Source organism: Lissotriton vulgaris, chromosome 7 (assembly GCF_964263255.1).
Source record: "Lissotriton vulgaris chromosome 7, aLisVul1.2, whole genome shotgun sequence".
NCBI classification, from domain to species: domain Eukaryota; kingdom Metazoa; phylum Chordata; class Amphibia; order Caudata; family Salamandridae; genus Lissotriton; species Lissotriton vulgaris.
The window spans coordinates 4,480,663-4,507,937 of NC_141695.1; the positions used below are offsets into that span (position 1 = coordinate 4,480,663).

Here is a 27,275-nt window from a genome sequence, read left to right on the forward strand (position 1 = left end):
GGTTACCCAGCCGTTCAGAATCATACAGCGGGGTCATGCGCGTCAATCTATCACTCCAACCCGTAGCCACAGTCGCGTCCTTCCAGGCACGCGCGACACACATCGTCGGGCCAGTCAGAAGCCGGAATGGTGGCTTTGAATATAAGGCCCTGTTAAAGTTGCCGCCCGGCAGCAGGAATTTATCCATGGCGAAAGCGGGAGTGGGCCCTGGAGAATATGTCACATGGTTGATAGCACTCAATTGCGAGGCCCAATAATAACGCCTGATATCAGGCAAAGCTATACCGCCATCATACCATAGAAGCGTGAGTTTTGATGGGGAGATACGGGCCCGTCCGTCCCAAATTAACTGCCTCTGAAGGCCTTCCACCTCACGGAAATAACGGGAAGGAACAGGATCGAAAAAATTCTGTAAGGCATATAAAAACCTGGAGAGGGACATCATTTTTAAAAGTGCCGCTCGTCCCAGCGGGGATAAAGGCAAATCACGACACCTTCGTACATCCTGCTTGAGGCGACTAAGAGGAGCATAGAGATTACGGTCATAGCGAACGGAGGAGTCCATAGAAATAAAAATCCCCAAATATTTAAAGCCATCCGCAGCCACTTGAATCGGGAATCTACGGGGCAGCGGAGGCAGTACCCCCGCTATAACATAGACACATGATTTGGTCCAGTTAATAACAAGCCCGGAGTTCTTCCCAAAGGAGGTGAGAACATCGAAAAGCACGTTGAGAGACTTCTGAGGTGAAGTGAAATAAAGAAGAATGTCATCTGCGTATAGCGAGACACGATCCTCAAGATCCGGTGTCCACTGGATCCCTTTTATCGAGGGCTCCCAACGGAGCGACGCTGCGAGGGGTTCCAACGCCAATGCGAAAAGAAGTGGAGAGAGCGGGCACCCCTGACGGGTGCCACAGCCCAACGGAAACGATGCAGAAGCTCTGCCGTTCACTACAACCTGGGCTAATGGCTGCTCATACAGGAGCCGCACCCATGCAATGAAACCAGGACCGAAACCAAACTTAGAAAGGGCAGCCCATCAGTACGGCCACTCAATGGTGTCAAAAGCCATTGTGGCGTCCAAGGACGCCACTACTGCGGGTTCAGAGAGTCTCAGCTCTCATGAGGACACTGTGGAGCCTGCGGAGATTGAGAGCCGTATTCCTGTGGGGGATAAAACCGGACTGATCCGGATGGATCAAGTCACAAATCACTGATAATAAACGATTAGCCAGAACTTTGGCCAGGATCTTAGGCTCAGCGTTAAGCGATGAAATGGGGCGATACGAGGCACAGCGGTCAGGAGGTTTGCCGTCCTTGTGAATGACCACTATGGTAGCCAGGCGATGTTCGGGGGGAAGGAGGCCCTCTTCGAACGCATCAAGAAACATAGTACGCAAATGGGTGGCCATTTTGTCCGAACTTTACAAACTGCGATAGGCAGACCGTTGGGCCCCATTGCTTTGCCCGATCGCAAGGACCTAATGGCGATGGCAATCTCATCCACAGTGAACGGCGCCTCTAGGGCCAATCTATCCTCCTCCGACACACAAGGCAGTGCGATGTCGCGCAAAAGCAAGCAGGAATCAGCCTCATCACGATCACTCACAGATCTGTATACTGTTCGGAAATGGTCCACAAAACATTCAACAATCTCACCCAGGTCAGTCACACTTTCACCCGTTTCACGTATTATCTCTGGCACCACACGATTCAGTCTATCAGCTTTGTCCAACCACGCTAGGAGCTTACTAGCCTTATCACCCACATCATATAAACGACCCAACTGTTTCATACGCATCACCTTAGCAGCATCAGTGACCAGGGCTCTATAATCTGCCTGTTTCAGCTCCAGGGAATGTAGGAGCGCAGGTGTATCATCGCTACCCAACTCAGTTTCGAGTTCTGTTATTTTGGCCTCAAGAGCTGACACAGCTTCCCTCCTCGCCTTCCTATCGGCAGCAATAAGGGGCAGCGCGGAGCCCCGTATGACAGTTTTGAAGGCCTCCCATAGAATCGTAGGGGAAGCGACCGATCCCACATTTTCATCAAAGTAACAATCGATCGCCTTAACCAAGTTCGAACGAAGCTGAGGAGTCCTAAAATGCCAGGGAGGAATAGGAGGGACCCTACAGCCAGAAAAGCCGCCCACCGAGACCTCAAGTAACAGAGGGGAATGGTCAGAAATACCCCTAGGGAGATGTCGGATCCCACTAACCAAGGAGGAATTGGCAGTTAACACCAAAAAGTAATCAATTCTCGAGAGGCTACCATGAGCACCGGAGTGAAAAGTGTACTGAGTTTGTGCGGGGTGCAACATCCGCCAAACATCCGCCAGCCCAAAGGTCTCAAGCAAGTCAGTCAGCCACATCTGGGACAATGGGAGAACCCTGGGGGGCAGCCGGTCACACTCGCCAGATACTACAGGATTAAAATCCCCACCCATAATCAGGAGACCATTTGGAAGCGATAGAAGAGTCCTACCAAGGTCAGCATAAGTGGTGGCCTGCAGTCCCGGGGGAATATAAACAGCAACAAGTACAAGCAACCTCCCCTCCCATCTCCCGGAAACAGCAGCATATCGGCCCGATCGTCGAGGGTGACATCATCAATTGCAAGGGCCAAAGAGGATTTCACCATTATGCCAACCCCCCGGGAACCGGATGTAAAGCCAGCGTGAGCCACAAGTCGGTAACCTCGGCGGTCAAGAGCTTTGCAAGCATTCCCTATCAAGTGGGTCTCTTGGAGGAAAACAACATCTGGGGAATGGCATCTAATGAATTGAAGCACAATACCACGTTTAATCCTGTCTCCCAAACCATTAACGTTCCAAGATAGCATTTTCATGTCACCCCCCCCCCATTCCAGTGTGACTCCCATACTACCACCACCCAAAACCTCAGAGCAAGGATACGTGTAAGCGATAAAGTACCATGTGAGAAAGAACATAGAACACAAAAACAACCAAAACTCCTCCCCCCACTTCCCAACCAAAAACCCGTTACAACACCCCCCAACCCGCACCCCTGCTGACTCATAAGCCACCCCAAACTGCAGTGTGCCTGTCGCCCCTTCCAAAAATCTACACAAAGAAAGGAGGAAGGGAGAGACTATCCCAACCCGCCCCACCCTTGGACCTAAAAGTGAAAGCATATAAAAATACTCTGCAGATAATTACGACCCAGAATCGGACCTCAGGACCAAAGTCATTCTTGCGCCGATGCACCTCCGTCCGCGCCTCCGGGGCCTCTAATCTCGGCGTCGTCCTTCGGCAATGAATCCAGCCAGTCACTAACACTGTCCGGTTGATCAAAAAAGAAAGCACGTTCTCTGTACTCAATACGTAGACGAGCGGGGAACAACATCGCATATTTGAGTCCCATGTCTCTCAGGCGGCGTTTCACTCCCAGGAATCCAGATCGTTGCCACTGCACCTGAGGGGTAAAATCAGGGTAGATGGAAATGGAGCTGTTCTCAAATTTCAGCGGGCCGTGTCTACGAGAGGCCTGGAGAATGGCGTCCTTGTCCCGAAAGTGAAATAGCCTAGCAATAATAGGCCTCGGGGGGCCCCCGGTTTGACCTGTCCACTTGGGAAGCGGTACGCACGCTCCACCGCAAAGAATTTACTAAGGCCTGCGGGAGCAAGTTTGCCAACAATCAACTCCTCGACCAGTAAATCGATCGAGGCAGCACCGCTGTCCTCCGGCACAACGACCAGGCGAATGTTGTTCCGTCGGGGCCCGGTTATCGTAGTCCTCCATACGTCTGGTCAAGAGATCATGCGATGACCGGAGATTCCCGATCTCCGATTGTGCTTCCACCATATCGGTAACCAGACTGGTAGCCTTAAGGTCCAATTCCTTGACCCTCTCATTAGTTTTAGCCAGGTCAGCTCAAATGAGAGTGACATCGACCGCCACCGTGTCTATCTTGGACACGCTGGCCTCATATTGTTGGCCCATATCCGCCTTGAGTCCTGAAATGGCGGCCATTAGATCTTGAAGGGACACCTCTGATGCAGCCGGATCACTGAAATAATATCAAGGGACAAAATATCGACTTGCCAAAATATCGTGGACAAAATATCGACAGTCAAAATATCGAGTTTGTATCTACAAACAGGTAAGTACAAAAATATCGAGTACAAAATATCGTTAACAATAATATAGATGTAAAAAATATCGACTTTATTAAAAACAGTGTTAAATTAAATTAATATTAAATTTTAATTACTAAAATATACTTAAAAATACTTAAATTAAATTATAATAATTAAATAATAAATGAAAATAATAAAAATAATTTTTTACAATCTTATTTGTTGACCCTGAACCCTAAAATATACCCCTTTACCCAAAAACCCAAAACTGACCCTGAACCCTAAAAATACCCCTTTACCCAAAAACTAAAAACTGACCCTGAACCCTAAAAATGCCCCTTTACCCAAAAACTGAAAACTGACCCTGAACCCTAAAAATGCCCCTTTACCCAAAAACTGAAAACTGACCTTGAACCCTAAAAATGCCCCTTTACCCAAAAACTGAAAACTGACCTTGAACCCTAAAAATGCCCCTTTACCCAAAAACTGAAAACTGACCCTGAACCCTAAAAATGCCCCTCTACCCAAAAACTGAAAACTGACCCTGAACCCTAAAAATGCCCCTTTACCCAAAAACTAAAAACTGACCCTGAACCCTAAAAATGCCCCTTTACCCAAAAACTGAAAACTGACCCTGAACCCTAAAAATACTCCTTTACCCAAAATGTATCAATATTATTTAATTACCAAATAATTATTAATTAACAATAACAATAAAGTAAATATATTAGCACATTAGCTGTAATTATTTTAATAATTATTATTATTTTTTCGCAATTAATTACTTAACAATAACACAAAATTATATATATTAAAATGTACTCTAATTAATGTAATTAACTAATTACAATTAATTAATTACGAATTAATTACTAATACAAAATATGTACAAAATTACATTAATTAATTAAATAATTATTATTAATTAATTATCAATTAATTATTAATTATAAATATTTACAAACATATATTAATTAATTAATTATTATTCAATTACTTCCCACCCTATTCCCCTATAAACCCACAACCCGCTACAGAATTACATTACGCAATTATTAAAAAAACAAAATTAATTTAATAAAATATTTTATAACATTAATACACACTTTTCACACATATTATTACATAAAAATACACTATAAAATATTATATATTATTAAAAATTCAATATTTTTGCTATCTATATTTTATACAGTCGATATTACTTCACTTACCTGAAAAACGATATTTTTGTAGTCGATATTATGTCCAGTCGATATTTTGTCCAGTCTATATTTAAAACTCGATATTATGTCCAGTCGATATTTTGGAGTCGATATTTTGTTTGTGCACCGATGCAGCCACCGGGTCCATCCTCATGTCCTCAGTACTGCAGCCAGCAGCGCTGGGGGAGCCTCTTGGCTGAGTATAACGGTCTATCACGTTAACCTGGACCGATCCCCCACGGTAGGTGACTTTCCTGTGCTTCTCCAGCTCTGGCTTCGTCGCCATGTTGGAATCGGCACCTCGTTGGGTCTTCCTGGTCGCGATAAGATGGCAGCGACCCTCTGGACTCCAAAGCCACACTTTCGTAGAAAATTCACAGATCACCGGCCCAAGGCTTGGTCAGACGTATAGCTGGTCAGACCACCGGAGTCAGGAATGCAATGTAGAACCGAAAGTGAAAGTGGCGACACCACCGGTAGAGCAAATGCCAGGCGACCGTTGTTGAATTACTGCTTGGCCATTCTAAGCAGCAGAGTCCCCGGTCCCGTCCGGGGCTAGGCTTGAAAACTTAGGACGGCGTAAAATGGGTTCCCGAAGTCCGATCTCGGCCCGGAAAAGTGTAGCAGCACCAGGACGAGTAGTACTTCAAAAGCCCATCGAAGTAACCAGGATATCAGAAAGATAGATCAAGAAGGGCGGCGCGGGTCTCGGGAGCTCTCTGCTCACGCGACCATCTTGGATGCCCGCGTAGCTCCTCCCCAATATCCCTACTTGACTCATTGATAAAGATCCTTGGTAGAGTTATTTTAGAAAAACTTCAATGTTGGGCAGAGGACAACAGGGTAATAAGCGACCTTCAAATTGGATTCCAAAAGGGCATAGGAACCATTGAGCAGGGCTTAAATTTATTTATTGTTCAGCAGAAATACATAACGATAAAAAGGGAGCGTTTATATTTTACGTTTGTCGACCTTACATCGGCTTTTGATTGTTTATCCCACAACAAACTATGGGAATTACTGCAAAGGCTGGGGGTGGAAGAACCGATTATTCGGTTTCTGAGGGAGTTGTATTCAGGGGCAACTGCTACTGTTCGTTACAGAAAAGGGGGGGAATGTAGTAGATTATTTGGAATAGGATGTGGAGTACGACAGGGGTGCGTTCTGGCATTATTTTATTCCTGATCTACATAAATGGTCTAGAGGCTCGTCTCCTGCAAGAGTGCAGGGATATGCCCAAGGTGGGGAGAAGATCTATCCCTGCGCTCTTGTATGCAGATGATGCTGTTTTAATGGCCCGTACCACCATGGCCCTGCAAAAACTGCTAACTTCCTTCAACAACAATGCTCCCTTAGAAAATACGGCCACTTTTCCTTATTTAGGCATCCTGTTTCATGAGAGTGGTTCCTGGGCAAGTGCAATAAAAGCAAGAACTCTTTTGTTCTCAAAGACAATAATGGCCTTAAAGAGTTTTTTTTTAAAAAAACTGGGAAAGAAACCAATAAGAGAGATTTTAACTATTTATAATGCAACGTGTCTATCCGTGGCTCTGTATGGATCAGGATTGTGGGGGTATTCCAACATAAAATCGATTCAGTTAGTGGAAAACAAGTTGATGCGGCACATTTTGTCCATCCCCGAAAGTATTGCAACCATTATTTGCCACATGGAGCTGGGGCAGCCATATATTTCTGATATAATTAGAACACAGCCCATACTCCTGTGGCACAGGGTATGGACTGTAAATGAGTGTGTTGTAAATCGTGCCATACTCCATGGTGTGTTAAAACTTGAACATGTGAGTGATTTTTAAGTGGTTAAACTATGTTAAGACCTTCCTGACAGAAGGTCGAGAAAATCATTGAAAAAAATGTGTATGGAATACCTAAGGGAAAAAAGACTGTCAGAAGAAATAAAAGAAAAAGACTGTCTGCTCACATCAGATGATTTCAACTGGAGGTAAATTACAGCCATACTTAACCCTCCCCATGTCCAACCATGAGAGATTCTTTTTAACATGTTTTAGACTTAATATACTTTTTAGGTTATTGACATTCCCAGAAATGAACTCTTGGTCAAAACAATTGTGTATGTGCCCATGTGATGAATTGTCTCTGCAATCGGATATCCATGTTTTTATTTTTTTGTAAATTGTATACCTTGTCTCGTAGAACATTTTTTGTCCCTGCTCTTAGAGATATGAATTTATTTAGATGCCGCCCAGCGTTTTTAGAATTTCAAAAAATGGACACTGTTTTTATTGTTGCATCATTATCAGAATTTTTTAAACATGTTTTTAAATTGCGAAAATCGATATGCTTGGATGATTCTTAACTGTTTTTAGTAGAAACTGTGATTCCTTCGCCTCAGATCAAAATTGCTGTAACATTCACTGTAAATGAATTATTCTGTCGCTTTTATGGTTATTGTCTCTTTTAACCGAATAAAGTACTTTTTTACTTTGACTTTGACTATAAGAGAATACGGTATTGAAGGATCTGAGGGTTTTAACGCTTTTACCTCGCTCCATCATCTCTTCACCCATTCAAAAGCTGTTTTGCAACTTTCATCCCATACACAGTCTGTGTTCTTCTTTAGCACATTTGATATTGGTCTGACTCCAGTAGCATAATCAGGTATAGACAGCAAATAAAAAGTGCTCAACCAACCGTGACATGGGGAGGAGGTGCTCGTGATATGGCATTCACTAATCCTGGTCCAGGTTGTACACCAGTGCTGGAAATTGCATGACCCAGGTATTCAACAGATTGGTAAATAAACTCACATTTCTCATGTTTCAAAACTGCACCTTGGCTCTGGAATATAGACATAACTTTGTTCATTATGCCATCATCGTGGGTCTGCCTATCATGTGCATGGATCAAAACCTCATCTTGGAGAATGGCAACATTCTTCACGTCGTTTATAAGATTCGCCATGAGAAGTTGAAATACTGACGCAGCCGAAAGACGCAGTTAAACTTAAGATGAAAGTTATCTGTCCTCCAAGAAGTATCTCAAGCATTCCTTTCAAGGGATTCAAGTTGAAGGCATTTTCCCTGTGTGTCTCAAATTCCATATAAATTTACTCAGGATCACATTTTGTGAATAAGGATTGTGATTGACCCAATGTGGAGAATAAGATATCTCAGAGAAAAAACGCTTTCACCTAATTAGTGTCATCTATGCGATTTTAGAGTTATACACATTATTGTCTCTTCTTAGACTGTCTGTTGTTGTCGGAAGTGAGGAAGAAAGTCCCTTGTCCCATTTTGAGGAAATATTAAGCTACAAAATGATCAGAAGCATTAGTCACTTTATTAAAAATGAAATATTTAGATTTGATTGTGTGTAATACGGTAACTCCAAAAGGATCTTTTATTGTTTAATATTTGAGTTTGTATCAATAACATCATTTATCAACAAAATAAATATAAGAGTTTGTAAAAGTGCTTTTTGAATGTAACTTGTATTAGGTGTTTTTATGAAAAAAGTATTCAATCTATTATGTTAAAGTGAACTCGGGTTGCACTCTGCAGCTTATTGTAATGTTTATATCCATGGAGATTTGACATTGAATAAGATGTTTTCATACCTTCTTATAAAAATTTTTGTTTTCTATTTCTAGAGCATTATGTCTTGGAAATAAATACATTTAGATTGTTTGAAAATCTAAAGCATACTTTTGGGAGCAGACTGTAGAAGTGCTGTAGTATAACTTGATATGTTTTTCCGTCCATGGCAAAGTAGTAATTTCGCAACAGCATCACTTGGCTGAATTTGTCTTCAAAGTTAATGAACATCTCCTGTAATCAAAAACATTATTACAAAATTGTCATTATGAATGGGTCACTTGCAGAATTAACATCAAGTTAAACTAATGGCATGAAATAATATCCCTCTTCCCGCAGAACACTGATGACTGATGGCAGGACCAGGTGCTCTTTAACTCTGTCCACTTCCAAAGAAGATTTTGCCTTCAAAACATTGTTCAAAGTTTGCGTGCCTCATGACAGTATCCACTGACCAGGAAGTTTGAATGTGTAAACAAATTGTTACATCACATGACATAAGTGTGCTCTCGGCATAATTCTGTGGAAATGCATATTTTCCACAGGCCCCCCTTATTTTACTCAGGAGAAATGGTGTGTTGACCTCTGCAGTCAGTGGTTGTGAGCCTGCTGCCCAGGCCCAAGCACATTTGCTATTTTTAAAATGTTGGGTATTTTTATTTCCAAATTGCCTTTGGTGTCACTTTAGTATGACACCTTCTTGTTTGCAGGTGCATCTATATCCCTGACCCCTACGCCCCATATCACAGTACAGGTCCTTCAAGGAGGGATGGGGGTGTATCTTCCTCACTGCTTCTAAAATTCAACATGATTTAGCTGCATATTTTCCTTGCAGCCTCAGCTGCAGGGAGTATCCCCTGCTACAGAAATTTTATGTGATATTAAATTTCCAAATTTTATTTGGAATTTATGAACAAAGGTAATTTCTCAGTGTGTAGGTAACCTGGGCTAGAAAGACCAGTACCAATTTTAAAATCGGACTACTACTTTTTTCAAAGAAGCACCCTTTCCCATTGAAAAGGGGACTCAGCAGCCCTAAGGAAGACCTACTAACAGGAGGCCACTAGAGGTGTTGTAGGTAGCAGGAGAAGTCCTTTAAAGCTTAATGGGGCGGAACAGGAAGGGTCAGTGGTAGAGGTGGTTTGCAGTAGAGAGCTTGGAACAAGTATTCTCCATTTTGGATTTCTAGACCATGAAAACGGGATTGTTTTGATACCCAGTGTGCACCTTGAGAAATTTCCGGGGATTCGGCAGGTCTTCACCAGCAATGATTGCATGGTCACCCTTTAAAGTCCCATCCTGCTTCTAGGCCAGAGTGAGGCCTTGCTAGGCTCCGTAGAGGAGGATGGTACATTTATAAGTGGTCGGAGTAGTTGCAACATTCAAATATACATCAAACATGTGAACATAGCATAGGTAGACAGATCAAAAGAAAGTCAAAAAGAAATTCAAAAGGAAATTCAAAAAGAGAAATTTAATTTTCAATCAAGCCGCATTAGATGCAATTGTAAATCAAAGCATTGCAACTACTCCGACCACTTATAAACGTACCATACTACTGACCCAGGCCGGGATAGTTTTTACTTGGGCGTAACCCCGTAAAAACTCAACACCGTAGAGGAGGATGACATCCATTACCGCTGCATTGAACAGTTCATCCTAGGTTCAGCTGAGCTCCTACGCCACTCCTCCTGAAATACACACTCATTTTTGGTGCAGACGAGGGAGGGTGGGTATAGGAAGCCACTCACACACTTTCAATTAGCCATTGAATTGAAATCTTCAATAAAGCAGAACTCTAAACAGTCACAGGGAAATCTTTCTGCTTGTAGTTTTACTCCATGTTAAAACCAATTTATTTGAAGTTCCCAGGTGAAGATATACTACTGACTGGCAAAATCATGACAGTGACCAAGTACCCATCTTAGCAGCGTTCCCGTTAACATCACTGCTTTGCTGTGGGATATTCTCCAGGTCTTTCATTCTTTTCCAAGCCATTCATATTTCCTTTTTCTGCTTTTCTAAGAATTCACATTTTTGTGTTTTTACGATATGAAATATTTCTCTTACAAGCGTTTAGGTAGACAGGTTCTGGTTGATTGACCCACAGAGTGTGGTATGATATTCAGCTCCGTGCCACCCTAATAACACACGTAAGCACATTAATATGTCTGGTGAAGCACTAATAGAGGTAGTACGCAGCGGACAGCGGGTATTGTGAGAGGTGCCAATGGTGAGCGCCCTTTAACGGAAACTGGGGCAAGGTGGAGCCATGGGTGATGCCCCAAGCAATCATGATACAATCATGATACCAATAAGAAGGACTCTTTATATACCACATTAGTGTCTTCAGCTTACAACTTGTTCACAAATCCGTGACTTGAGGAATGGAGGGGGGCTCTGCTGTTCTACATGTCGGCGATGCGCTGATCCAGCTTCAGGTGGGCCATCATCACAGACAGAGTGAAAATCTTCTCAAGAGAGGTTTGGAAATTGAGAAATGAGACATGTCTTAATAACATTGCGTGCCAGGCCCTGTGAGCCAACAATCTTTCCACTGTTCACTTTGCGGCTCACATGCACATGGGTATTCCCTTCCTTCAACACCCAGAAGTAATTTTGTATTATATGTATTAAAATGTAAATGCGAACTATGTATTTTACCCACGATACCCGGCGATAATTATCCTAGCGCTAAGTGCGCTTAGCGATAACTATCGTCGGGGCTTGATAATATGGCCCTGTGTATTTTACCCACCATACTTTGAACATGTCAGGAGAATGCGGGAGATCCATAAGAAAGACTCTGAATGGGTGTTTTTAACCTACACATCTGACAAGCTCTAAAAAATCTGGAGAACAACTCTATCTAAAACGTTTGCTATTCCTCGCTCAAGCTAATGCGATGCATACCCAGAAGGCATTGCTTACGTCTAATCCGTCCATCTTGCTCTTCTGATCGTCCACCACTCGTAGGGTGATGGATGGTGGGCTGGAGCCTTCAGGTCCACAGGCTGTGACCAGGATACCCGTGCTAGACTCTGGGATCATTCCAGAACGTTTTCCAACAGTCAGCGCCGTCTGAAGGTTGTCACCTGAGGAACATACACATCCGTCATCTATTAAAACCCGCATGTTTACACCCAAACATCAACAGAAAACACCAAAATGGCGTTTTTAGGAACGTGGCCTCACAGATTACATCTCAAATTCAACATAGCACGCCCAGTCATGTCTAAACAGGACTAGCGACCATGCACTCTGGAAGTTGAACAAGGACTGTCTAACAAGGGGACAGTTTAATTACGTAGCAGGGATGGTCGAAGGCACATGAAATTACAAAGGGTGAATGCAAATTTAAATCCATCAATAGGACGATGTTTACAGAGCTATGAAATTAAATAGAAGGTGAAAGAAAAAGAGAGCATAGAAATATCAGAACAGTAGTAATATATCACATCAAGACACATCTGGACACCCAAAAGTGTCAATTTGGAGACAAGGTAGGTCTTCAGTCTCACCCACAACTGGGTCCTTAGGATCATCCAATACATTGCAAAGTAGATATGACCAATTGGGTCCCCAAAAATCCCGAGGTTTAGATGTAGGTGGGAAGCAGCAAGATAAACCCCTCCATTTGTAAAAGGACGCGATTTCACACGCTCAGCTTTGTACAGTTGTTACTGTTGATGCTGTATTACTAGTTGTACCAATGCGTCCTTGGGTGCTCGATCCACCATAATACGGGCGCTTGTGATCCTGACTTCCAACATCTACAAGAGCATTTTCAAGACGATCCATGACAGTTTCTTGTTCTCCGCCATTGTTTGATTCATTTTAAAATAATTACTGCACAAATAAGTATCTACTCCTCCGCTAGTGGTTATTTTCGGATCAATTTTACCTCCATGAATTTTGACGAGGTAGAGATTTCGCCTCAACTGATTTCTCTCTCTGGATAGGAGGATTACAGCAATTTGCACTGATTCTCCAGGAAAATAGATCTCACATTAATTGTATTAAAAGTGGTTATGAGCATGCGCCTGAGTCAGCATAGGATTCTTGTGTGCCCGCAACACACGCTAGGTAACACGGATGGAATAAATGATTTCAGATCCTGGCATGTGAATCTTTTTTATCACACCTGATGAACCTAATATTGTGATTACTTCTGTGGAATAAATGAGTTGTCTGAATGAATGGCTCTTTACATCATGTTACATTTTGTTTTCCAGAACAAATCGTTGATAACAGAACCGTGAGTTTCGCGGTTCAGTAAGCGCTATATGGGTGCACCCTAGCGTGTATACTCCTTTCCTTTTCACCGGTTCTGAAGACAGCCTTGCTGCAATACATGAAAAGGGTGAAACATTTAGACCCTGTCACTATTACACCACAATGTCCGTGACCAATAAAGTGCTAGAAGACATCCACCAACTTTGTTTTTAATCTTGTCCTATGACCCCACCAATAAAACATTTTAAGGAATCATAGAGGCAATCTTAAAAATCGCTCGCAGCCTTGAAGTGGAGATACTTTAGCTGGACTTTACTTTTTACCGTGGCTGGACTACAGGATTCATTAGTGAAGGCACAGGAGAACTGGAACCTAGCACTTTAGTTGAAACCAGGGAACTTCCACTCCAGTCTTCTGGACGATCTGGAAGGAGAGAAGTGTCAGTCATCCCTGGGAAAAAATCCTATTTACCCATGGTTGGTATAGTTAACACAGGTTTCATTAGTGAAGGCACAGGAGACCTGGAACCTAGCACTTTTGTTGTAACCAGGGAACCTTCTGCACCCTCAACTTCCATTAACATTTTGTCATGGAACATAGCAGGATTAAAGAAAAATCTTGCCAACCCAGATTGGAATGACTTTATTAATACCTTCCATATATGTATGTTCCTAGAAACCTGGTGTCTCTACCCGCAATATACAAAAATGGTTATTCAACCTTTTCTATTCCTGCAGTTTTGGTGGGGAAAGGTCACCCACCTGGTGGCCTGTTGATATGGGTAAAGGTGTCATTGAATTGTACTGTTACCTCCCACAAAATTGATTCTAATGATATTCTGCACATCACTCTCAAGAATCAGTCTGGGGGTCTTACCTTTGAACTTTTTTGTATTCATGCTAGAGGCCTTCCAGGCGGGCTTTCCTCCTCAATAATAGAGCTGCTAGATGTGAGGTTATCACATCTTCCTCCCAGATCTAAAATACTGGTAGGGGGGATTTTAACTGTACTTATGAACCCCTAGACGATGAAGAGGTTTTGGGTTTCAACTCAGAGGATTGTAGACAGACTATACCTCCACTAGCCCTCACACCCATTAAGAAATGGACAGCCAGAGCAATCCAGCTGAACGCTCTGGTATTAGAACATAACTTACGGGCTCTTAATGGTCGGACTGCGTCGGATCCCGATGGGGCAATGACCTATAATAGGCGAGGTTGCCCATCTCAAATTGACTATATTCTTTTAGATATACAATCATGGGCTGACCTAATTGACATGGAGGTTAGGCAGTCTTCAGATAGTGACCACAATCCATTATGTATGAAAATCCATTGGGTAAAGGGGATTGATACTAGTGGAAAACCAGAGATGATTACTAAAGAAGTTTTCCCTACAAATGATAATCGGAAATTAAAATGGAATGTGGTCAAGTGTGATGAGGAGAAACTCCAAAGCATCAAAGAGTTAGTCTTAGAAGAAACCAGTAGCCTTACTGCTTTGGTCCCAGCAAGATCTAACCATGCTGTATGTAGCCTGCTAGTCTTCTATAAAAACCTTATAACTAAACTAGGAGGTGAAATCAAGGGTCAACCGTGAATCCTCTAAGAGTAACCCTTGGTATATGGCAAATTGTAGGAAAAAAAGGAAAGCAATTACTCTAGCGATAAAAAGCAAGGACCCTGTGGCTGTCCGAGTGGCCAGAAAGGAGTACTCCAATAGCATAACATCAGCAAAGAAAGATTGGGAGGAGGAAAAAACCGGCAGCAGCTTAAGGCCGCAGCCCGTAGGAAAAACTCCATTATCTTCTGGAAATTGATTAATACTTTTGACAGAAGGGGGGCAGCTCCAATTTTAAATCATGTAACCGAACAGCAATGGTATTCCTATTTTTTAAATTTATATTGTGAGGACAGTTTGAAAAGCTCGACAATATCTCCAGCTATTGAACCTCAAAGTAAGTTTTGTGTGAATCTAGGTTCTAAGGTAGATCTATTCTCCCAGCGAGAAGTTCAGGACGCTATACCAGGGAAGGCAGCCGGGCCAGATGGTCTCCCGGGGGGTTTGCACTGCATGATCCCAAACTATGGGCTGAGTTCCTAGCATGTTTGATGAATTTGATCCAGTATGGTCACCCTGTCCCAGAATCCTGGAAGGGCGCAGAGGTTATTACCATACACAAGAAGGGTGAAAGAGACGACCCTGCCAACTACAGACCAATAAGTCTAATAGATACTATTCAAAAGGTAGTTGGCAGGGTCATCATAAATCGTACCAAAGCCTGGCTTGTGGACAAGGACATTTTGTCCCACTTCCAGGCTGGGTTCAGGTGCAATGTTGGTGCAAGGGACCAGGTCTTTCGATTCTGTGCAGTCTGTTGGAGTAGTGTGGCTCACTGGTTAGAGGCGGCAGACCCGGAAGCAGAGAACGGCCCGGGACCAGGGTTCAATTCCCGACGGGGCAGGGTCGTGGACCAGGGTCAGCGGACTTGATAATTCTCGCCTCGGTGCCTACTCTAACCAGGGATCACACTCGGCAACTCTGGGCATTAGCTTGCCTCATCTCTACAACGGCCCCCCACATTCGCCGGGGATGCCTGGTTTCACCTTGGAGATACCCAGTAGGGACCATCTCACAGGGATAGCCAGGATGGGTTCCCCAGCGGTCTACAGCGCCACGACGCCTCAGGGCAGCAGTGCGCTTTACAAGACCACATACATTACATTACATTACTGATTGCCAAGGGTAGTCCATACTTGGTTTTCATAGACTTGAAAACAGCATTCGATGTCATCCCACGCGCCAAACTCTGGTCAGTCCTATTTGATATGGGTTTCCCCAGCTATTTGCTGCAGTTTATTATTAAACTTCACAAGGGGAACTATGCAAGGATTCGCTGGGGAAATCAGGGCCAACTGACAGAGAGGGTACCGGTCAATAGAAGAGTGAGGCAGGGATGCGTGATGGCTCCAACCCTATTCTCCCTCTTTATAAATGGGGTGGTGGACCATTTGAGGGAGGACCCCGCTGATGCCCATGTCCTTGCAGGCGAGAAAACACCTACACTCCTCTTCGCAGACGATACCCTCCTGATGTCCAAATCCCCCGTGGGTTTGCAAAAACTGCTCAATCGTTTTTGTATTTTTTGTAAAGATCGAGGGTTGTCGGTAAATACTACCAAAACAAAGCTGATGGTATTGTCTGCCAATAAAAAACATAGGAAGGTTAACCTCTCGTTGAGTGGCACACCCCTCGAGGTGGTGGACGAATTTGATTATCTCGGCGTGAGACTTAGCAATAATATGAGTTGGAACTCCCATATCTCTAAAATGGTTTTAAACCTTAGAATCAGCGGCTCTCTATTAGCAGACCAATAGCTCCTACCTTGGTAGTTTATGAGGGGAAAGCGTTAGCAGCGGCAGTATATGGCTCCGAACTTTGGGGTGCGGAGCACACCAAAGCATTGGCAGTGGCTGAAAACAAGTTTATAAGAGATATAGTCTCGCTGCCTCTATCGACCCCACTGAAACCATTATGTTTAGATTTGGGCAAAAGAACGATCTCTGACTTAGTCTAAATTCGCCCCTTGTTATATTGGGTACGGCTTAGAAGGTCCCCGAACTTTTTCAATTATGCTTTATTGTTGGATGAGCTAATTAGTTTGAATGTAGCTAATAAAATAAAATGGCTCAACAATTTAAAGAAGTTGGTGGTATGTATAGGTCTAGGAGATTGTTGGACCTCCCAAACCCTCCCCGTCAAAACAAACTGTTAAAAAACTTTATTGGGATTGGGTTGTGGCAAAGGAATTAAAGAACCCAAATTGGGGCCCCTTGACGAATAATTTCCTTGACTACAAGCCCCTCAGGAAGCTAGAGTCATTTTTGGACTTCATTCAGACCCCCCGTGATGGAACTTTGTTTCTGAAATTAAGATATGGTATCCTGCCCCTTAATTCATTTAAGGAAGGGTGGAAGGGATGGAGGGAATCTGACCAAAAATGTCCAGGCTGTTCTTGCCCGAAAGAATCTCTTGGCCATTTTTTGTTTGCATGTGTTGCATATAAACAGACGAGAGCAAAATGGCTGAAACCTGTTTGTAGGGAGCGTGGAGGGACCACAGATCAGCAATGCGTATCATTTGAACCAACGCTTCTTCCATGCATATTGTTTGTGGGGTAGCCAAATATTTGGCGAGTGCTTGGTTCATCAGGTCGAAATTGCTATCCGATGTTTGATTAGTTCCTCTAAGAAAAGCATCTTTTATCATGTCTTTTTTAACGTTTTATGGATCTGTAATACTTGTAACATTGTCTTATGTATTTTGTATGTTTGAATGCTCGTACTTTTATGAAATATTTTTTCGAGTAAAGTATTACAACAACAAAAATCACTTTCACCAGTCACTCATCTTGCACCGTAGAAAACCCCGCTCTGCTGTAATTCATTTATTCCAGTTTTTTACTTTTTCAAAATTTCTGACATATTTAACATTGAATTATGAAAACATAATTAGGTTTATTTACAAGGGGAGCTCCTATTTATATGTGCTACTATATTCAACAAAGTGTAAGAAAAAATAATAATAGTAATATCAAGAAAGGGAAGATTGTCGGTGAGGACTCAAACATTCATTTCACATTCATTCACTCTCAATCTATATCAAATACATACCCAACATTATGGTAAAATGGAATCCATAGGAGGAAAGAAGGAGAAAAAGAAATAGGGAAAAGATGTGTGTGAATGTGACCCTACCCTGTTTATTTTGAATCTTTTGGATCAGGCGGGGGCACCTAGTATATAGTCAATCTAATACAAATATCTTTTAATATATGACTGCCATCACAAATAACTCTTTTACAAAAAAATATCCATAACGGTATGATTGGCCAACAAACAAACACACACATGGTCGACCTTGTCACGTTCACACACATCTTTTTCTTTTTCTTTTTTTTTTCTTATTTCTTTTTCTCCTTCTTTCATCCTTTGGATTCAATTTTACCATAATGTTGGGTATGTTTGACCCATGTGAACAGCATGCACCGAGACCCTGTGCTAATCTTACATACCTGTCACCATTACTGTCCTGATTCTGGCCTCCAAGAGTTCCTCCAGCACCGGCTTCGTCTCCGGCTTGAGCTGGTTTTCCATCACCAGCAGCCCAAGAAATTCCAAGTTGGATTCAACCTCTTCCCTTCAAAGTAAAAGAAAAAGGCAAATGATGCTGTAACGTAAGAATGTCTTTCATGTTTTTCTTCTTTCAGGCCAATTTCAGGATGAATAAATGCGCATCTATTCCCCTATTTGGCATCCCTCTTAAATCTTTCTCTTGCTTTGGTCACACTCTTAAGACTCTCCAAGCATACTCAAAAATGCATTCATCATTACCACTTTTCAAATATTTTCCACTCCTGATACAAGACAAAGTTTTAGTCCAGGGGATGCTAGTAGCCCGTCTGAGAATGCCCTGGGAGAAGCACGCTGCTACATGGGTAGCACTTCTGAGCCTCTGGGCAAAATGTCAATGGGCAGGTGATCCATCAGTCGTTGGAACAATCTCACCTCAGTGTTTACGAGTTTCGTCAGTTGATAGACTTCAGGACATTACAATAGGATTTCGTCTTAGTTAAACTTAAGTTTGTCTTAAGTTTAATTTAAGACCAAAATGTAAGATTGACTGAGACAAAATCCTAACTTTAGTAGTCCTAAATGCCTTCTGTGAATACCGAAAGTAGTAAAGTTGGGATTTTGTCTCCGATTACTTTTGCAAATCGTGCTCACTGTGTTTGCTTGGCCAGTTCCCCTTCCCCAACTACAAATCTTTCCTATTGAATACATTCCGCGGATGCCACTAAAATATTCAATATTACCTGAGACAGTAGTCTAATGCGTTATCCATCTATCTGGCTGTATTCTCTTTTTTTACTTTTAAATATCTTTATTAGAATTGTTCACATTTTCTTCCAGGCGTATCAGCACAGATACATAACAATCAAAAAAGTAAATCAAACAAAGATGCGAGGATTGAGAGGAAGAAATTAGTATACACAAAGAGAAACAAACAAAAAGTTGAAGAGCATACGAAAAACCCATCAGCTCCGACCTAACCAATAACAGAAACCATATTTCATAAAGCACATATAATTTTGATACATACTGACCAATTAATGCCAGCATCAGATTGCATTTCCCCTCTAATTGGCTTTAATCATTCTTTTCCTTCCATTTTGTTAGAGGAGCCCAGATGCTTTGTCCCAGAGGCTTTGATTTCTTACCCTTTTGTTAATAAATTGCTCTTTCCATTGTATATATAGAAAGTAGAAGAGCAAGCCATTGCTGGAAAGTAGGAGGGTGAGGGTCTAACCAAGCAGAGGCAATTGTGATCCTCAGCACAGCCATAGCGACAAAAAGAAATCGATAAGTTATCTCATTTTGAATCCTACTGCTCATTCCTAACAATATTAGTTCAGGGGTTAATTTGATTTTAACCCCAAGTGAGCGATCTAGGTATTCCATAATTGGATTCAGCACCCCTGTAGACGTGGGCATGATGAAAACATATGAACCAAATCTACATCCACTCCCCAATCCTAGGACATACAATCCCTGATAACCCGCCCCACTGTGCTTTTCTGGCCAGAGTGTAGTACAGAGAAAAAACGTTTCTAAAGTGTTGTGCCTGTAGCCCAGCAGAACATAAAACCGACTGACCCAACTCTAGGGATCTCAAAAGTGCACCAGGAGCAGACCCCACAACATCAGCCCATTTAGTCTCATGTTTGGTTAGATCGTCTTGTTTTAGATTTATCAGTTCTACGTATATCAACTTGATAACCCCCTTATTCCTTCCTTGTATGATATCAATGATAACATTGCGATCATACCCACTGTCCCCCCAAATTTTTTTACTAAAGAAACTACGTAGTTGTAGATACTTACAAAAAATGCCTTTCCCAAAACCAAACTCCATCTGTATATCGTTAAATTGACAAAAACCTTCTATCCCAATTAGGTCCCCAGCCTTTCAATCGCCCTTAGCATCCCATCCTGCCATAATCTCAACGGAGAAGATTTCAGGAAATGTGGGGTTCTTACATAGCACCGTATAGTGGTCTTTTTTAGCACCCCAGATCTTAAAAGCAGCCATCAATGTCTTGAATTTTGTTCTTTTGTAGTAACTGGGCTCTGAAAATTTTATAAAACACCTCTCAGCGTTTTTGCCCAATAGCAATTTATAGACATCCAGCAGCTCGTTTCCCCTTTCCGAGTCCACAGGACATCCCCCTACCAATATCCCCATATTTTGTAAGGCAGCGGCCCAATAGTAACTTCCAAAATCCGGAAACGAAAACACCCCCCTTTCCCGTGATAGAGACATAAACCGAAGCGCCCGGCTAGTTTTGCCATGTGCCTAAATAAACCGATTAACTAAACCTTCTAAAATATTAAACCAAGATTTTTGGAATTCCAGTGGGATTGCCTAAATAGATATAAGATTTTTGGTAAGAAGATCATCTTAATGACGTTACAACGTCCCACGAGAGAAAGGTGGAGGTTATTCAATCTGTCCAAGTCCAGCCTCGCCTTCCTAGTTACTGGTCCCATATTTTTAGCCACTAGCGTTGCCAGATCTGAAGTGACCCGATTACCAAGGTATACAGCCGAGACCATAACACGGGGATCTTCAAAGTTGACCAGCCGATTCTTGATTACTTGGGTCTTGGATTTATTGAGTGCATACCCAGTGACTGTGCCAAACTCTAATGCTAGTTTCTCGACTGCTTCCAAAGCCGATTGTAAATCTGTGGTGACTATGGCCACATCATCAGCATAGGCGAGGAATTTAGTTTCAATCCTCAGTATGACAACTGGGGAGATTCCGTTATTAGCCATAAATAATCGTATTAGGTGGGTCCATGTAAATAGCCAATAGCAGAAGGGAAGATGGGCAACCCTGACGGGTCCTTCCCCTATATATTAAAAAGGGAGGTATAGTTACCATTAACCTTTATTCGAGCTGTGGGGGCCTTATATAGCACTTGAACAGATTTATTTAACCCCTCCCCTAACCCAAACCATCTCATCGCCTCCCAGAGAAAGTCCCAGGAGACCCTATTGAATGCCTTTTCAGCATCTAATAGCAAAACGGCCATACGGTCTCCTGAGACTGTATGCGTTGAGTTGTTCCGTGACCCATGATGAACCCGTGCTGACAGGGGTGAATAGTTTTTTTTAAGATGGGATTTAGACACGTGGCCAACACTTTAGAGGACACTTTTACATCGCTATTCATTAAAGTAATTGGCCGATATGAGCCTGGCTCCCTAGCTGGTTTGTCTTTTTTCAGAAAGACAACGATGTCTGCACCTGCCCACGAATCAGGAGCCGTGCCCTCTTTTTGGGCTGATAGCATAACCTCTATTAGATCTGGTCCAATAACATCTTTAAAAATCTTGTAAAACTCCAACGGAATCTGATCAGGGCCAACAGCTTTTCCAGAGGGCAGATCTTGCAGGGCACCCATTATTTCATCTTGAGAGACGACCTCTCCAGTTCCTCCCTGTCTATAGGATCTACCTTCTGGGTCGGCACTTTGTCTAAGTATTCGCGAATACCCTCCAACGGCACGACTAACCCACGGGAGTATAGCTGGTGACAAAAAAGCCTGAATGTCTCCCAAATACCTGCTGCATCAGAAATAACCCTACCGCCAGCATCATGGATTTCAGAGATCTCACTGGCTGATGCATTTTGCCTAGCTCTAACAGCCAGAGTATGTCCCACCCGCTCATTAAATTCATAACAATGCTTTTTTTTAGACATGTATATCTCAGCTGCTTTTTTAGCATAATGATCCCCTGCTTCAGCCTTTTTTATAGCCAGCTGTAATATTATTTCATCTAGCCCTTCTCCCAAATGAATAGCCGTTGCCGCAGCTTCATCGAGCCTACTTAGAACCTGCCTTACTTCAGATTCCTTTCATCGCTCTTTTTTTGTCGACACAAACTGTAGCTTATTTTCTCCCCTGATTAAAATCCCCAAATTCCTTAAACCATCCCTTCATATATATAATATAATCAGGATCATATAATAACCTCCGCTCAAAGGTCCATCCAACAGTCTTTTTTTCCATTGTTGTAAAATTGACAGTCAGCACTAACGGGTTGTGATCTGAGATAATTCGAGGCTGCCTCTCAATCTCAAAATTATTGATACATCGACTAGACACAAAAAAATAATCCAGCCGGGAAACAACCTTGTGTGGGGCAGAAAAAAAAGGTGCTGCCTGCTTCTGAGGGTTTTAAGTAAGTCCATGCATCTACTAAACCATAATTATAAACTAAATTAGATAAGGCAGAACCAACATTCCATTCTTCCCCGAGTACTTACTAGCTGGGTCGCCCCATCGGACCCCAGGCCATTGATGTTGAAATCCCTGCTAATAATTATCGGGGTAGGCCACGTTGCCAGACTAGAGTCTAAATATTCTAATATCTCTGGATCATCACATGTTGAGCCGTATATCGATCAAAGTTTGAATTTAACACCATTTACCAGACATTCAATCTGCACCCATCGACCCGATTGATCGGCTAGCTTTCTAAGTACCCTCACATTATTCCTCCTAGTGAAGATTGCCAGCCCCGGGTTCGCGAGCCCTGTGTCGGGTATACCCATAATTTAAAACCAAGTTGTTCCTGTATACGTGTTCTACAGCCCTCTGCATGTGCCTCTTGAACACACAGAAAGCCCACACCTAATGTTTTCAGCAGATTGCTGCCTTATTCCTTTTGGCCTGGTCATTAAGCCCACAGATATTTACAGTCAAAATCCGTAAACTCATGCGTTAAGGTTTGTCCCACTACAGTTTGTCCCACTTAAATGAAAACTCTTGCATTCCATATTTCCATGAGATTGCATCGAATTGGAAAACAAACTAAAGCCAACTTGGATAAAACTATGCTTTTCCTTCCCAATCATCGGACCTTGATGAACTTCCTCTTGTGCTGATCACTTGCCTAACCATGCCCCAAACACCACCCCCCACCCCTTCCACCTCCGATACAGGCCATTAGGTCGAACATGTACAAGGTATGACCACTGAGACTCCCTCCCGGGCAGCGCCCACCCCTCCTCCCAACAAGACCCCACAAACCATACAGTGCCTAACCCCAAATAAACCGATCCTTAGATCATTCCAAATATAGGCCCAGGCCCATTCCCAATATTCTCCTTTACTAATTTACAATGAGTCTCAGTCCTTCCCTGTAACACCTCTTTCCGTTGCTTTAACCACCGGCTTTCCCCCTCGTGATTCAACTACTTGCGTGAGAAAGTCTTGAGCCTTTATTACTGAAAAAACATCATAACCCGCACTTTATAGATAACCTTGAACTGTGCAGGGAACAGAAAAAAGGCTTCACAGCCCGCAGCCTGGAAAGGGGTGATCATCTGGCAAAGCCTCCATCTCCGCTCGACCGTCGTGTGGCAAAAGTCCGGCCGAGTGAAGAAGGAATGTCCTTCAAAAGTTCTTTTTGAGTCAGGTCTGGCTCGGTCTATAATTGCCTGCCTTAACAAAAAATGGCCAACAAAAATCAAAATAGCCCAAGGTCACTTTCCTTGATTTTTCGACTGCATTCTTTTAAACATTGGAAAGCGATGAGCTCGTTGAACTTCTAACTCCCGATTCCATTGGGCCAAATCTGGAAAAGCTCCCTTCAAGAGCTTCACTGTAAAAGTCATAATGTCTTCCCCCTCCACTTTTTCCTCCAGGCCAAAGATTGTTGCGGCGCTGCCGGTTCTCAAAATCTTCGAGTTTCCAGTCTACATCTCGTGATTGTTTCTCTTGTGCAGCTTTACAAACCAGCAATTTCTCAACCTCCTCCTCAGCTGCAGCCGTTCGATCCTCTACATGGGTTCTTCGATCTGCCATATCAGAGCATAACTTATTTGTTTTTCCTGATTGCTCCCTGAAGCTTCATGGTAGTAAATTGTGACCTCTTACTTTCTTGCCTAGCCTCCCCCTGCATTTGTTTAAGCGTTGAGTAAAGTAACTCCATAGTTGGTGTAGGAGAGGTACTATCAAGATTATCAGCTCCGCCTGTACCTGCTGCTTCAGGGGCATTGCTTGAACCAGGTGTTAATGTAGAGGCAGAATAATCCCTTTCCAAGCGCCTGCTAGCTGCCTCCGAAGATGTACCTTTGGCCCTGGACCGTCATCTAGAGATCACAGAATGATTGCTATGCCGCTCCTGTGTGGCTGGGGACTCTTCTCCTGAGTCACTGTCTTGCGATGTATCCTGCCCACTAATCTGGGATGTGTCTGTATCATCATTCAATGACAAAAATGTATCTCCTCAGGGGAGAGTACAGAAGCACTGGCCCAGGCCCAAATTGTCCCATGATCCCCCCTCCCCCCCCGCTCACAAGAGATACTACTCATGCTGCCAGCATGCCTCTCCACAGCTTCCCTATTTCAGTGAGTCGGAGTCGTTGTTTTCTGGTGGCTGGTGGTAACTGCGGATCCAGTGCGGTTACAACATTCTTTGCATTCCCCACCATTGTTTCTGGGCTGTCAAATAAGTCGCTGTGATCCGCATTTCCTTCCTCACCCTCGCCTGAGCTGCTAATGTGGTTATGCTGAACACATAGCTGCTACCGTCGATTTTTGAGGGAACCATTTGCCCATTAGATTCTTTTTCCTCACATTGCACTTAATCCCCCAAATGCATCCAAGACCAAAGGTTGATGCATTAAGCTTTCCCCCGCAATAGCCATACGCAGTCGCGTCCTGCCAACCACACCGATTTCCAGCATTCTGTTGTCCTCACCTTTCTTTTTCGGATGCTCCTTTTTTTCTCTCCTTTCCTTGGCGGCGTCTTTCATTTTCCCATCTCTGGAATCATTTCCGACATTTTTAGCAGCGTCCTTCACGGTACTGTGGTACGTGGAGAGGTGTGGCTCACTGGTTAGAGGCGGCAGACCCGAGTGCAGAGAACGGCCCGGGACCAGGGTTCGATTCCCGACGCGGCAGGGTCTTGGACCAGGATCAGCGGACTGATAATTCTCGCATCGGTGCCTACTCCGACCAGGGAGCACACTCGGCAACTCTGGGCATTAGCTTGCCTCATCTCCACAACGGCCCCACACAAACGCCGGGGATGCCTGGTTTCACCTTGGAGACCCCCAGGAGGGACTATCTCACAGGGAAAGCCAGGATGGGTTCCCCAGCGGTCTATAGCGCTACGAGGCCTCCGGGTAGCAGTGCGCTTTACAAGACACAACAATTTACAACAATTTACTCTGATCTTTGACCTGCTGATAATCTCCGACGCGGTGGTGGTACCTGTGTAGCCCCCGTCCGCCTGAGGCAATGTCTGTGCACAGGCTGGAAACAGAACCACCCAAAGCTCCCACGGAGCCAGCAGAGTTAGTAGAGTCTGGGCAGGGCTACCATATCCTCGGCCAGGCATTTGGTTTCCATCCTTGCTGGGTCTCAGCGAGGCCTGGGAGATAGGTCGGCGCCGCCGCCCGTGAGCTCAGTCAGCGGCCATCTTGCCCTTCTCAATGTAATCGTAAAGCTAGTCCTGGTTATCCTGAATCTGTCAATTAACTACAATTTATTTCCCCTCAGGAGATCTATAGAGCAGAGTTACTGAATTCATTTTGGCTGCTGAACATTGATACATACTGATTTGGTATTTGGACACCTTCAATACACCCCTATCAGATACTCAATTGGCATCTATTTGGAATCACGATTTAGGAGTTGTAACAACCTAAGACATCAGTGTACATGTTAGGAAAAACTCTAAAAGAAATAACTATTCCAGGCACTCAGAAAGCGCCTTGAGATGTTTTAGTTTAGGGCAGAGGTCTTCAAACTTTTTGATGCCAAGACCCCCTTGTAAAACCTTTTTAGGTGTAAGGACCCCCTTCCGACAAAAGTTTCTAGAAACTGGTACTCCTAATCATCAACTTTTGACAACCATAATTGCGCCTGTTAGACCTCATCACATCCCTCCATCATTCATCCACCCACACTTTCACACATCCATCCATCCACCCTTTCATCCTTCCATCCATACATCCATCCTTCATCCATCCACCCTTTCATCCTTCCATTCATCCTTTACCCTTCCACCCTTCCTTCCATCCACCCATCATTCATCCACCCACCTTTTCACACATCCATCCATCATTCATCCATGCAACCTTTTATCCATTCATACATCCATCCACCCTTTCATCTTACCATCCTTCATCCACCCTTTCATCCTCCCATCCATACATCCATCCTTCACCTATCCACCCTTTCATCCATCCATCCACCATCCACCCACCCTTTCATCCATCCATCGACCCATCATTCATCCCCCCACCTATTCACACATCCATCCATCCATCCATCATTCATCCATCCACCCTTTCACGGAGAAGTGTGGCTCAATGGGTGGAGGAGTGTGGCTCAATGGTTAGAGGAGGCATACCCGGAAGCTGAGGTCAGACCCGGGACCAGGGTTCAATTCCCGACGCGGCAGGGTCTGATCCCAAGTGTCCATGGACTCGATAATTCTCACTTCGGTGCCTACTCGAATCACGGGTTCACACTCTGCAACTCTGGGCAATAGCTTGCTTAATCTCCACTACGGCCCCCCGCGGCGGGATGCCTGGCTTTCACCTTGGGGATGCCCAGTACGGGTTATCTCACAGGGAAAAGCCGGGACGGGTTCCCAATGCAAGCGCCGGGACACCCCGTTGGGGTAGCTGTGCGCTATATAAGATACACTAAAAAAAAAAAAAAAAAAATCCTCCCATCCACACATCCATCCTTCATCCATCCACCCTTTCATCCTCCCATCCATCCATCCTTCATCCATCCACCCTTTCATCCTCCCATCCATACATCCATCCACCCTTTCATCCATACATCCATCCACCCACCCTTTCATCCATCCACCCATCATTCATCCCCCACCTTTTCACACATCCATCCATGCATCATTCATCCATGCAGCCTTTTATCCATCCATACATCCATCCACCCTTTCATCCTCCCATCCATACATATATCCATCCTTCATCCATCCACCCTTTCATCCTCCCATCCATACATACATCCACCCTTTCATCCTCCCATCCATACATCCATCCT

At 43.6% G+C, this 27,275-nt stretch overlaps 1 protein-coding gene across 1 annotated transcript in view; it reads right to left on the reverse strand.

Moving 5' to 3' along the window:
• The window catches only part of LOC147700479 (putative cation-transporting ATPase 13A4), a 941,662-nt gene that overhangs the window by 288,048 nt on the left and 626,339 nt on the right, over window positions 1-27,275 (reverse strand). Inside the window, exons 18-20 of the mRNA XM_086929645.1 lie at window positions 18,190-18,314; window positions 11,811-11,974; window positions 8,991-9,113 (exon numbers count right to left, since the gene is read on the reverse strand). Of these exons, the coding sequence (XP_086785771.1) occupies window positions 8,991-9,113; window positions 11,811-11,974; window positions 18,190-18,314 (412 nt within the window). The remainder of the gene's footprint in view (window positions 1-8,990; window positions 9,114-11,810; window positions 11,975-18,189; window positions 18,315-27,275) is intronic.